This window comes from Lagopus muta, chromosome 9, assembly GCF_023343835.1.
Source record: "Lagopus muta isolate bLagMut1 chromosome 9, bLagMut1 primary, whole genome shotgun sequence".
Lineage (NCBI taxonomy): Eukaryota > Metazoa > Chordata > Aves > Galliformes > Phasianidae > Lagopus > Lagopus muta.
The window spans coordinates 21,324,586-21,338,298 of record NC_064441.1 but is presented as its reverse complement, the minus strand read 5'-3'; the positions used below and the strand labels follow the sequence as shown (position 1 = coordinate 21,338,298).

Here is a 13,713-nt window from a genome sequence, read left to right as displayed (position 1 = left end):
TATGCCCAAGAAGCTTGCTTGCTTTAGGGCAACTCCAAAGTATGCACTTTAGCAGTTAATGTTTCCTGGGAAGATTTAAGATAATGCAAGAGTTTATTTTTTGCAAGTCCCTCATGCTCTGTGAGGAGTGAGTTAAGGAGTCTGTAGCTACAGTGAACTACAAGTGATCTGTATGTCCTGATGTCAAGCACAAAGCCAGCAACTGCTGCTGTTGGTGCCCCAATAAGCTATCGGTGGTACTTTCTCAGCTGCTTTTTTAAACTACAGTACACTGATCTATTTTTGTATCATTTTGTGGCATATATGTTTTTCCTTACTTAATTTTTCTTTCGGTTTCACACTGAAGCAGTTGTGAAAGTCTTTGGCCGGTGTCTGCCATCAGAGATTCTTGTCTGCACGTTGCTTCCACGGCCGCAGGAACATGAAGTGGAGGTGAGCTCAGGAAGTGCTGAAACAGTTCCATCCGAGCTCAGCACTGGAATACCAGGATTGCTCTCCAAAAAGCACTTCCTTCTGGTTTTACTGCTGCTTGAAAAAAAAAAAGAGACAATTAATGAGGCATTTAGAGAAAAACTCTAAAAACAAATGGCAGAACGCCTGGGGGAATCTCTACAAGATATTTCAGCTGAATAACACTTGAGCCTTTTTATTCCTAGCAGAAAACACACATTTATTTCTGAACCAAGTTCATATGAAGTATCTAATTATGATTGAGAAATGCTGTGTCTCAAAGACAGCAATTAAAGCCAGAGCATGTTACTCAATGCCATTCATATGCACACTGACCCATACGTGTGGTGAGTGTTGCTCTCACACTGAATTACAGGCAGCACAACCAGGTCAGAGCATGCTGAGGTATCGTGTATGTATTTTTAAAATCAACCCTGTGTCAAAGCCACTTTTGCACCCAGATGGTTATCATTTGGGGGTATGAATGTAATTTTGTATCGCTCTTACGTTCCTTCACTGTATTTTTATTAAATGATTTTAAAAGGAATCGATAAATGAAAGTGAGATTATATGAAAACTTTGGCTATTTATACTTCAAGAACACATTAAAAAAACACGTCAATCTTGTGCAATAATGGCTATTTTGACAGCAATTTTTCTAAGCGTGGATTTTGCTCATGGATTTTGATGTAGCATGTTAGAAATGTTGCAGACAATGAGAAGAGATTAAGGTCTCAGTGTTCTGATCTTAGTACCTCCAGTCAAAACCTGCTTTCTAAAAAAAAGTCAGTCACTGCCATGCACACGGGGTAAATAATCACTGCCACAAAGCTTCAGAGCTGCTAGGAAGAAAAGGCCTGCTGTGCCGGTGAGTTGGAAGGAAAGACATCACAAAAGACGTTGACACTGATAATGGAACGTATTTGTTATTAGGTGTCCCTATAACTTACACACACAGAGATGTTCAGCTAAAGGTGTTTTGTTTTTTTGTTGTTGTTTTGCTTTGTGTGTGTGAATAGCTGTGTTCATGCAGTCGGTTGTTAGTGGGTCTGTTTTCAAACTGAAGGAAGGAAGAAATTGCTGTAGTGGGTCTATCTAACAAACCACCAGTGTCCCAAACCCTGCAGTGGTCAATACTTTCTGCCCTACGCTATGCAACAATAGGCTCATGTCTAAAACCTGAGACCAAAACCAAACAGCAGTGACAGTGAGCCGTTACCCACCACCACAGCCTCCTTCACACTCTTGCAGGCACGTGGCTTTCCCTGAATCGTTTCAGTTTTCATGTACTTAAGTAGGAGAGATCACTGGGGGACAACAAAAGTTAAATTTGTAACTGAGACTGCAAGCTGAGACTGTTTGAACATCGTGATGTTCTGAGGAGACAGGTCATGTGAGAAGCCATTGGGATGCCAAATGACTTTAAAAGGCTTCTCTTGTCAATCTGGCATGGATTTCCTTGTTTTCTTGTAAACATAATTGAAATAGCCTCATTCACTAGTTGTTCTGAGATATTTCCACGCTATCTTCCTGAATATCTTTCTGTTTGTACCTTAGCTAATTAGTTTTGTTAGCTTCTCTCCGATGCTCACACAGAGCTAACAACCGTTAAGGAGCTAAGATCTGATCCTGGAGCTCCCTGTTGAGCTCACACTGGCTGTGCTCATCCCCCAGAGCACAGGAAGCACTGCAGCTGGCACAGATGTGAGTTCAGGAGGGCAGGAGTGGCATCCCAGTAAATCCTCCAGCCATCTATTTCTGCATTTCTTTAAGAGCACGGGATGATGTTGTACAGTCTGCTAAGATGATTACTGTAAGTCTTAAGCTGGTTGGGCACTTTCATGTGCATTCTCTAGGGAAAGTACTACTGCAAACATTACTTTGCTGGCTTGCCTCCAACAGCGTCAGGAGGAACCCAGACATTTCTAGCCTGCCTGAAACTTCTAGGGATCTACTACTCCTGGGTAGCCCAAAGAAGGCAAATCCCCTTCCAGAGTGTGCTGCTATTGCTATCTACGCTCCTTCCCACCAAACTTCCATGTATTTACCACGGTGAGACAGATGTAATGTTGGCATGGGTAGTTTCCTGGAGATATCTTTTGCTGCCTTCATTCTAAGGCAGCAAAATGGAGGTGCACAGAGTTCACAGCGCACTTTGCTGTGCAGCCAGGTAAGGTGGAGAATCACAGAATCATAGAATCGCAAGGTTGGAAGCGACCTGCAAGATCATTTGGTCCAACCTTCCTCCCATTACCACTGCTACCACTAGCACTAATCCATATCTTGTAGCTCCTCATCCAGACGCCTCCTGAACACTGCCAGGGACGGCGACTCCACCACTTCCCTGCACAGCCATTCCAGTGCCTGACCACTCTCTGAGAGAAAAAGGTCTTCCTTACGTCTAACCTAAACCTCCTTTGCTACAACTTGTGGCCACTTCCTTGGGTCCTCTTTGTTGCCTGGGAGAAGAGGCCAAACCCCTCCTCGGCACAACCTTTCTTCAGGAAGTTGTAGAGTGCAGTGAGGTCTCCCCTGAGCCTCCTTTTCTCCAGACTGAACAATCCCAGCTCCCTCAGCCGCTACTCATAAGACTTGTGCTCCAGACCCCTCACCAGTTTCGTTGCCCTTCTCTGGACACAGCAGGGCCTTGATGTCCTTCTTGTAGTGAGGGGCCTAAAACTGAACACAGTATTGAAGGTGTGGCCTCACCAGAGCTGAGTACAGAGGGATGATCACCTCCCTGCTCCTGCTGGCCGCACGATTTCTAACGCAGGTCAGGATGCTGTCGGCCCTCTTGTCCACCTGGGAGGTGCACCTGCAGCTCCCGCTTACTGCCTGTGTGACTGTGTGAGCACAGCAACTCTTCCTCTGGCTTTGTGTGAAAGAGCAGCGTGCTTTCCCTCAGCGGTCCCCCTGGAGGGAGCAGATGCTCTCTTGGATCGCGGTTCATCGCTTTGTGCGTTTGTAAGACTTCGGGCCTAAAATCTCTCCTCCCACAACCGGCTGCCCTCCCACTCACATTCCCACACACGCAACCTTCCCACCCCCCCTGCCCCCCTCGTCAGCGCAGCTCCCCCTGGCGGCCGCCGGGTCTCAATGCACTGCACTTCCGGGTGGCGGGACTTTCCCTTCCGGGCGCCGCGTCTTTCCCTTCCGGGTGAGGCAATGGCGGCGGGTGGCAGCGACCCGAGGACTGCAGATGTGGAGGAGGACGCCTCGCAGCTCGTCTTCCCCAAAGGTGCGCGGAGGGAGAGGCAGGGCCCAATTCTAAGCGGCCGGGTACAGCTGCAGGTTCTTGGCGTTGATGTAGCTTGTCGTTTTTGATCTACGTTTTTTTACCACATTACAGTGTCGCCGGCTGCCTGGAGCCTGAGTCAGAACTCAGCACGCTAACGGGCTGAATAATTATTTTGCAGAAAACAAAACCGGAGCTTTATAAACAAGTGCTGAAGGGCCGCTGGGTTTCTGATAGCGCCCAGTTCCAGCAGTCTGCTGCTATTTTGTGCGCACGAGGCCTGTCTTAGCATGTTCAGTTTGCTTTAAGAACATGTCGGAGGTCTTCCAGTACTGTGGGTGTCACCAGTGGATGGATGCTGCATGGCTAAATATTTTCTTTTAAAACAAATCATGCATTACTGAAGTTCAGACAAAACTATGCAAAGAAAGCATTGCAAAAATATAGGATCATAGAATCGCAAGGTTGGAAACAACCTGCAAGATCATCCAGTCCAACCGCCCTCCCATTACTTTTGCTTCCGCAAGCACTAAACCATATTTCATAGCTTGTCATCGAGACTCCTCTTGAACACTGCCAGGGACAGGCACCACCACCTCCCTGGGCAGCCGCTCCAGTGCCTGTCTACTCTCTGAGAGAAAAACATGTCAGAAAAGCAGAAATTTGGGTCTGCAAATGTAAAAAGCGTGGTCAAGCAGACAAGTGGGCAGGGTGGCTGCTCAGAATGGTGTAATTTTTATCTGTTTTCAGTTTGGAATTCTGCCTAGTCCTTGGTGAAAGGGCAGTGAACCACAACTGTGCTATTGTTATTTCCCAAAGCTCAGTCACACACACATCACCTATAAGTGGACTTTTTAATCCATGCTTTACTTCTTTCAATGCTGACGTTTGCTTGTTCAAACGTAGAATTTGAAACTGCAGAAACCCTGCTGAATTCAGAAGTCCACATGCTTCTGGAGCATCGGAAGCAACAGAACGAGAGCGCGGAAGATGAGCAGGAGCTGTCAGAAGTCTTCATGAAAACTCTGAATTACACAGCGCGCTTCAGCCGCTTCAAAAACCGCGAAACCATCGCCAGTGTTCGTAGGTGGGTGGAAGGTTTAGGAATTTGATGTGTAACACCAGTGTTGTTTTATGGAAGTGAGGCTTAATGATGTTTCCTGATTTGGATGGCTGTAGCTCTGAATCTTGCCTTTCTGGAGAGGCAATAAGTTTGTTCGTTGTGTTTTGAGGAGCGCTGTGCCCGGTCTCATTTGTGCCTGCTGAGCCTTCCTTGTTTAAAAGACAACATATTTCAGTGAGCAGGAGGGTTTTCTAGGCTATTTGTAGTGTAATTCTGGGGTCTTCCCACAGCTGTGACTTTGTTTTTTACCTAATCACTTATGTAATAGACATTTCTTCCTTCAAAAAACTTGAATGCGGTGTCAAGAAGCGGAGTAAAAGAGAGAGTTGGATGTTATCTGTTTGGTTTGTTGTTCCTCTGCTTATCTATCTTGCTTGCAATTTCACCAAGTTATTGTCTTTCCTTACAGCTTGCTGCTCCAAAAAAAGCTCCATAAATTTGAATTGGCGTGTTTGGCCAACTTGTGTCCTGAGACTGCTGAGGAAGCCAAAGCTTTGATTCCTAGGTGAGCATTTCTGTGTACCAAAAGGAGTGTTGTGTACTTTCCAGTGATCTAAAGCTAGCTATGGACAGACACCTTCTCCACAATCCAACTCTGTTGATGAGAAAACTTTCCATCTCAGTTTTTCTTTACTTACCCATTGCTCTGACAGTGAAGCAATCTTAAGTATCCCTAATGCACTTCGGATAATATTTACTGGATTAAGAGTGATAGAACTGTAAAGTTGGAAGGGACCTTTGGAGTTGGAAGGGATCTTTAAAGGCCATCTGCTCCAACTCCCCTGCAGTGAACAGGTACATCCACAGCTGGACCAGGTTGCTCGGAGCCTGGCCCAGCCTGGTCTTGAATGTCTCCAGAAGTGGGACTTCCACCACATCTCTGGGCAATGGCTTAAACTGGGGTTCTCAGCCCATCCAGCTGTGTTTGTTGTTGTTTTTTTTTTTTGCTGTTCTTGTTGGCATAAACAACAGAGTGTCCCTATGAACCTCTGGGTGGGTAAGTACACATGGGCAGAGAGATCTTCTAGTATCATTTCTTGATTTGTTACCTCATGCCCTGAGATAGAGGAGGAATGAGACACCCATCTGAAGTACAGATTTTTCTTTGTCTGCTAAGATTTCATAGAATCATAGAATCTTGTAAGTTGTACACACGTTTCTTGAATACCTCCACAAAAAATTGACCACCCCTCCCCTGGGCAGCCTGTTCCAGTATCTAACCACCCTTTCTATGAAGAAATTCTGTCTAACCTAAATCTCCATTGGTGCAACTTGAGGCAGTTTCCTCACATTCTTCACAGCAAGTTTGGACTGGCTCATGAGCATGAGGCCAAGGGGTCTGGTTAAGCCTACACCTGGGTTGCCCTTTTGATTGTTCCCTGATTGCTCAGGGCCATGATTTTGCTCAGGGCCATGATTTAGCAGACGGTTGTTAGAGTTAGGGTAGTATGGTTAGGTCGTGGTTGGACTCAATGATCTTTAAGGTCTTTTCCAACCTGAGTGATTCTATGATTCTATGATTACAGTGACTTGAAATCATTCTGCAGAAAGTTCTGGGAAGGATGGAGTTCTGTCACTTACAGGAGGCTCTGCATGGGTGTCTGAAACGAATTCAGAAGGGAGCGGTGAGACTGTTTCTAAATGCTTTAATGCACCCTCATTGTTCTTACCTTGCAGCCTGGAGGGCCGATTTGAAGATGAGGAATTACAGCAAATTCTTGACGACATTCAGACCAAACGCAGCTTCCAGTACTAAAGGTGACCCTCAACCCCTCCAAATGAGTGGAAAAATCTGAGAGCTTTGTTTCTCTGCCCTCTGTATCAATCCAGCTCCTGGGCTGAGCAGTGGATAAAGGGAGCTCCAGCACTGTCATACACTCCAGCATACTGGAGTTTTGCAGTCCTCTTGGGTGTGATAAAGGACGCCTGCATTGTCAGGGCACAAGAACTTGAAAAATCTTTTCTTGGTGGCTCAAATATAGGTTTCTTCCAGATTCTTCTCCCCGATTTGGGAATTCCATACATGTTTCTGCTTTTTAGCAGAAATGTTGACCTGTTTGTTTTTTTGTTTGTTTGTTTTCAAAAAGAATGGGGACACTTACTCTTGACTCCTGGGCAGAATCAAGTCCCGCTGTCTTTCAAATGGTTTTGTCAGCATGGTGGGCTTTCACAAGCTCAATTATTTTGTATTATTGCTTAACATAAATTAAAATATATTTCTAATTAAGGTCCTGTGTTTTGTAAACATTACGTGCATATTCTGATTTACAAAGACCTTCTCAATAAACTGATTGGCCTGGAAGAAGGAGAACACAGGAAGAAGAGCTGGGACAAACACCAGCACAGGTGCCAGGTGACTGTTCTGCTGATGTGTGGATTTCCTGCAGTATGCAGTGTACACTGTGGAGTTCCATTGATGCAAAAGGGAAAGAAATAGGATTACTCTGTTATTTCAGTTCTTACTGAGCCAGCAAACCAGATTAACCACCACAACTCTTGCTGGATCCAGATAATTATAACTAAGGTAGCACAAAGCCAGGCAGCGGAATGAGCTTTCCTTTGACAGATCCCAGCAGCCCCTTTTGGCACTGGAAACGCTATCCGGGTGCTGCTCCTGCTGTAACTCAGAATACCCCGCAGCGTATTTCTGGCATTTCAAGGCATTTTCATCTCTGAAACACGAGTTCTCATGCTTTCATGAGAACTTCTGTTGCTCAGAAGGAGAAACCCCACGCCACCAACGCTTTAGAGCAGAAAGGAGCGGGGGAACCGACATTCCACGCTAAGGCTCCGCGGGACGCAGCGCCTTGCCGCTCAGCTCGGCTCCTTCAGAGGGGTGCCGGAGAAGAGATGCGGGCAGCCCTCGCGCATGCGCTTCCAGCCACGCGGGTCGGCAGTGAGGGTCGCCCGACTTCCGGCCGCGCACGCGCAGATAGCTTCGCGCGTCTAGGTGCGCGGGTCGGCCGTGAGGGCCGCTCGATTTCCGGCCCCGCATGCGCAGGCTGCGGAGCGGCGGGAGGCTCGCGGAAGCGGCGCGCGCATTCCTCCTTGCGCCTGCGCAGTGCCTGCGGCCTGCCCTCCGCCGAGCGTCTCGACGTGGGGCGCGTGCGCCGCCCCTGGCGCTGGCGGGGGCAGGAAGATGGCGGCCGGCCGCGGCGGGGGATCGTGAGGCGGCGACGGCTGCTTCCGGGGCCGGGGGGACGAGGCGAGACGAGCGGCGGGGCGCGAGGGCGCGGTGCGAGACGCCGGCTGGACGGTGAGCACGGCCGGGCGTGGGGCGGGGCGGGCGAGGGGAGCGCGGTTCCCTGCGCCATTTTTAGGCCGCGGCCCAGGAGCGGGGCGGGAGGCCGAGCGGGAGGGAACGGCGGGACCCGGCCTCGTCTGCCTGTGGGGTTCGGGCTTCGCCGGGCGGCGGGCAGCGCTCCGCTGCTGTGTGTGGCTGCTCGGGGCCAGCCTGGAGCGCGCGTCCGGCTCCGATCGGAATCGAGCTGTTCCTCTTTGGGCCTGCGGGGTGCCGGGCGGGCACCGCTAGGAGGTGGGGCTCTGCGGGGCAGTGCGGGGCAATGCGGGGCTCTGCGGGCCGGCACGGCCACGTGCAGCAGGCTCCTACCTGCCCTGGGAGGTGGGTGCGATAGTGGTGATTTCTCAGTAAAAATTAGTAGCGATGATCTCTTAAAGTGCCTTTTTTTTTTTTTTTTTTTTTTTTTTTTCGCTGGAGGCAACTCACTAAACTTGGTGAAAGTGGGCATTGTTTCTCCCTTGCTGACTCTTAGCTGTTTCTTTATGATTAGATAACTGTATACCTTGAAATACAGTATTTTGCAGCAGTGATAACTCATGTGAGCGTTTCTGTCTTACAAAAGCTGCCATAGGTAAGTAGTTCTGTACCCCTGGCTCTGTGCCTCGTTACGTCTTTAGTTGCAGTTTGTGGGTAGTGGGTGGGAATGTGTTTGTGAGCTTCAGTCCTTCATCCTTCTTGCAGCAGATTTCTATCCTTTTGTACCTGCCTTAACTCAAAACTGTTATTCCTTTGATAAAGGCAGTTCCACGTGCCTATTTGCCAGAGAGTTTACAGTATGCAGTCAGGAATGTGTCAGAGTACTTGGGGTTTCTTCCTCCTCAGTTTGTCTGCAGAATTGAATTCTGAACGTTTTGTTAAAATAGATCATCTTTAATGTATCAGTGCATAGTAATAAAATCTCTATTTACACTCAACTTCTTGACATCTCGTTCAGTTGTGCTGTTGTATTTCTAATGGGTAGCTATGAAATTCTGGTGAAAAAACACTTCATTTAAACAGCTTCAGCATGGTAAGACCAATTTGGCATGTCTTTGATTTGCTATTGGCATTTTTGGAGTTCTCTGCCCAGCTGCTCTAGAACTTGGAAGTTGAGCTTGACTTGACCTGCCTCCATAGGACCGTTTCAGAAGCTGATGGTATTACCATATCGAGTCAGTTTTGATAAATAAGTACTGAAAAATAGGGGATGTGTGAAAAATGTTTGAGTTACAGAGAATTGATTGATATTATCTAGTTTGTATTTACCATAGGATCACAGGATGGCTTGGGTTGGAAGGGAACTGAAAGCCCAGCCAGTCCCAGCCTCTGCCATGGTCAGAGACTCCTTTCCATGGCTCAGGCTGCCTGGCCCAGAGCACATCCAGGGATGGGGCAGCCACGCTTCTGTGGGCAGCAGTGCCAGTATCTAAATGTCCTCTAATCTAATGAATGAGCCCAGAGGAGAACCTCAAAGATGATCAGAGGGCTGGAGCAGCTCTCCTATAAGGAAAGGTTCCTATGAGGGAACTGGACTTGTTGAGCTTGGAGAAGAGAAGGCTGTGGGGAGACCTCGTTGTGGCCTTCCAGTGCTTGAAGGGGGTGTATAAGCAGGAGGGGGAATGGCTGTTTGTGAGGGTGGGCAGTGACAGGACAAGGGGAATGGTTTTAAACTGAGACAGGGGAGGTTTAGGTTGGGTATTAAGAGAAAGCCTGTGCTGAGCACGAGAAGTAATAATGTGGGCATTGTAATTGAGCTTGAGACAGAGGAAGTTTGCTGTACCAGAAAGAAGCCTTGGTCAGGGCAGGGAGTGAGAGAGCTTCTGGCTTGTTCCCATCCCTCACAGATGCTTCACTCTTCTGAGTGACTTAAAAAATATACTGGAGAAGAGTTTTAGTTGTGTAGGGAGGTGGAAAAGTGCAGTTTAACTTCTTAGCGAGGTAGTTCAGTGTGAAATATTTCACTTCTGGCTGCCAGCTGCAGCATTGTTATCTAGGGAATTTCTGCAGTTTGTTTGTTAAAACTGGAAAAAAAAAAAAAAAATTCCAACCTTGCCCAGATGCTGCTGTAGCTGATACTTTAGGAAACTGATATCTGAATGTTCTGAAAACAAGGTGAAAACTTCAGCTGTACTGCATCAGTGAGTTTTATATTCTGGATTTGTTGTGTTTTCCTCCATTATATCATTTTGTTATTTGAAAATGTAATGCAGAGTAGAAGTAACAGAAGCACAGTTTTTGCTGGTGTAGTTAATGAAAAAAAAAAATCATTCACAACTGAACTTCAGGTAAACTGAATGATTTTAGAGCTTGATAGTGGGGTGAGGAAATGGGGAAGCCTTCAAAACAATTAAAGCTGTGATACGATTTGAGGTTTCCTCCCTTATAAAGAATCTCTGAAAGTAAGAGCAGAAAAGTAGACACAGCTGCTTGCTGAACACTTGTGGGTTGTATTTTATTGTCTGTTTTGCTTCATTTTTGAGAATTCGTGACCCCAGGACCATGTAAAACTTAAAGCTGTTTGTTCTTAGAATCGCGGAGTCGTAGAATGGCCTGGGTTGCAAAGGAGCACAGTGCTCATCCAGTTCCAACCCCCTGCTGTGTGCAGGTCACCAGCCAGCAGCCCAGGCTGCCCAGAGCCACATCCAGCCTGGCCTTGAATGCCTGCAGGGATGGGGCATCCACAGCCTCCTTGGGCAACCTGTTCCTTGCTTCCTAGTGCTTAAAAACAAGTTGGTGTGTGATGGAATTTCATTTCTGGTTCAACCTGCTCCCACTGCCTGCCTGGGTGAGCCAGGTGTTCTCTTGTGAAACTCAGAATGTGACATGAAGTGTGTATTTACACCATTACTTTTGATGGCAATCTTGGTGTAGACAATGTATCACTGCGGTATGAAGTGCTGGTTAAAATTGTTTCTCAATTTGTGGTAGGGTAATAAAAATCAGAGTTTGTAGTGGGAAAAGGCGAGGCCTCAGTGTGTTATGGCAGGGGGAAGCTTGCACTTGTGTGAAGGATGTGATCAGAGAACAGCCATGAGTTCCAGCTCTTCATTGTTTTGCATTGCATTTTTTTTTTTAAGTGTTTACCTCAGGTTTCTTTCTGTTGTCTGAAAGGGATTTGGTTTAATGAAAATGTAAATCCAATTCTCAATAACTCAACGCAGAATTTAAAAGTAACCACCAAGCCCAAACAGTCATGCTTTCAAATACTTGAAGCCCAAGTGTGGATGTACGAGTTTAAACCTACTGAGCTTCATCCTAAGATTTTTTTGTAGCTTGCAGCTTGCACTAGAGTGATGACAGCTGTGAATGCTCTGAATTATTTTACACATGGAAACAAGCTACTGGTAGTGGTTGTTCTTTTCTGATAGTGCTACTCTGCACCAAAGAATAAAAAGAAATAGGATTCTGTGTAGTGAGAATGGCCAGAGCAGATCCTTCTGTACCAAGCTACAGACCTGGTTTTTGCTAAAAAATCAACTAAAAATCTCATGTTCTGTTGGTCAGGAAGGGAAGTGGCCACTTCCATAGTATGGGATAGCCTATTCATGAATTGGGTTGAGTAAGTTACAAAGAAATGTGGTCAGGCCTTCCTGCTCTAGGCCTGTATTTCTGTATTATTTCTATCATGATTTCTCTTTTCTGTAGGAAGAAAGGCTTGCTGCACAACATCAGACCTTACTGTCAAATAACCCTGGTAAAACTTGCTGCACTGAAGTGCTTCAGAAAGTTATGTGGGAGTGTTCACAGGCGTGAATAGAATAGAGAAAGTGTGAGCAATGTTTTTGTATTCCTCAATCACAAATGAAATAATCTCTTCCTCTCTATGTTTGCGTGCTGTGACAAATGACCTATCAAACATCTGCAACTTTATTTTTTTCATTTAAACGTGGTGTTTTTTTTCCATCCCGCTCCTGAATCGAAACGCTTCTAATTAGTGAGCTCATTTTGATACGAAGAGCAGTGTTTGTTGTGACCTCATTGCTGTTATTTTATTAATTTCTGCTATAATGAAATGCACTGTTTACCAAGGAAAAAAAGAAAAATCAACTGTTGGATGTTTGTAATCTGTGGAGTTACGAATTTGGTGTAACCTACAACTTTATTTAATTTTAAAATTAAAAGCCGATCAAAGAGGGTGTTCTCATGCCTCTGTTCTCTTGGCTCTGGAGTCCTTGCCCTCTCCAAGCAACTGCGTAGGGAGAGCCTTTCTCTGAGCAAAACGAAGGCCTTTTTGGTGACTTCTAATAATCTGTCAGTTCTGTTCTGCTCTGCATCTCACAAACGTTGGTTTTGGAAGGGCTGAGGTGGTGGGGAAGGAAGTGGTGGTGCCAGTCAGCCGCCTCTGCAACAGCCGCTGTGCTCCGCGACCGCTGTGTGCCTTGAGAATTCTTGTCTCAGTTTGTGCAGCAGCAAAAGTCACTCTTAGAAAGAGCATCCCGAAATGCTTGAGATCGTGGATGTTGAGTGCCAATTTTAGTTTAAGGTAGTTGGTCATAAAACATGGATTTTGAGCTGCCTGTAGTCGCTCCCCTGCAGCTTTACCTGGAAGCAGCTGCCTGAGGCGAGCAGTAGGGCAGTGGTTTTGCAGCTAACAGCAGTGATGTGTTGAAACTGAGGGGTTCTTTTACTGAGGCTGCTCTGTGTGCTTCCACATGGCCACACAGGTGCTTGAATTAATCCCCATTTCTTTGGTTTGAATAGTTGAGGTTTCTTTTAAATCGTTTCCTCTATTCAAAAAGAAACATGATATGAAAGCAAATATGAATGTGTTGCTTCTTAAAGGGAGGCCAGAAACTGGATTGCAAGCCGTGCTGTAGTATGTTATGTGTTTGGTGTAATTTTGGCATTCATTGTGAGGCTTTGGCATCTCAGCGATTTGAATTCTGCTGTGTGTGAGTGTTCATCCACAACTTTGAATCTGGCAGGAGCTGTGATGTGAAATGCTGCAGCTCCAGCTGATGCAAGGGCTGCACCGGGAGCCCCCAGGTGTGTGCTGTCCTGCCTCTGCCCTGCCATCCTCCTGCTGGATGTGGGCAGCCATATAGCAGCTGCTGTAGCCTGGCAGGGTGCTCCCCCCTGCTTCTGCTCCATTCTCTGCCTGGAACTCCTTACTAAGTTAGCTGCAATGCTGCTCTGCAGTTTGACCAATATTGGCAACAAAGATCTCCTGATACATCGTTCTGAGTGAGTGGCCAGCCTGGTCCAGCTGTGTTTGTACTGCTGTAACAGAAGGGTGACACAGGACATCGATGGTTGTGGGCAAGGCTGGACTTCAGTTGGTGTCAGCAGTTTTAGGTTGTGGTCATGTTGTGACAACTTCATCTCAGCAGTCCTTGAGCATCTTCCCACTGTGCTGAGTCTCACAGAGTTGTGTTTAAATGGTGTGATCAGGTCACATGTTCCATCGTTGTCCCCCTTCCCTCAGCCCAAACCTGCTGACTTTGCAAAGGCCTTTCTTTCTGTTGTGGCATCTTTGTAAGCAAACCTGCACTTCTTTGCAGAGACTTCTTTAACACAAGGAAGATCATAGATGGACCAAATCTGCAAGTAGGACTGCAGACTGTTTAGGTGTTAATATAGAATACTTTAAAATGTTTGTGTAGTTCCTAAATTATAGAGCTGGGA

At 46.6% G+C, this 13,713-nt stretch overlaps 2 protein-coding genes across 7 annotated transcripts in view; both read left to right on the top strand.

The window, feature by feature from the left end:
• Nucleotides 1-3,594: 3,594 nt before the first annotated feature.
• Nucleotides 3,595-7,035, top strand: POLR2D (RNA polymerase II subunit D). The gene is made up of 4 exons (XM_048954729.1): nucleotides 3,595-3,688; nucleotides 4,592-4,772; nucleotides 5,218-5,313; nucleotides 6,486-7,035. Exons 1-4 carry the CDS (start codon nucleotides 3,616-3,618, stop codon nucleotides 6,562-6,564), a joined length of 429 nt encoding a protein of 142 aa, XP_048810686.1. The 5' UTR covers nucleotides 3,595-3,615; the 3' UTR covers nucleotides 6,565-7,035.
• Nucleotides 7,036-7,874: 839 nt separating this feature from the next.
• Nucleotides 7,875-13,713, top strand: part of WDR33 (WD repeat domain 33) — a 61,895-nt gene continuing 56,056 nt past the window's right edge. Inside the window, exon 1 of one of the 6 annotated variants that reach the window (XM_048955359.1) lies at nucleotides 7,875-8,064. The gene's annotated coding sequence lies outside the window, so the exon portion shown is untranslated. Of the gene's footprint in view, nucleotides 8,065-8,152; nucleotides 8,344-8,558; nucleotides 8,681-13,713 lie in introns of those variants that run through there. The other 5 variants (XM_048955355.1, XM_048955357.1, XM_048955358.1 and 2 more) reach the window with 5 other exon arrangements.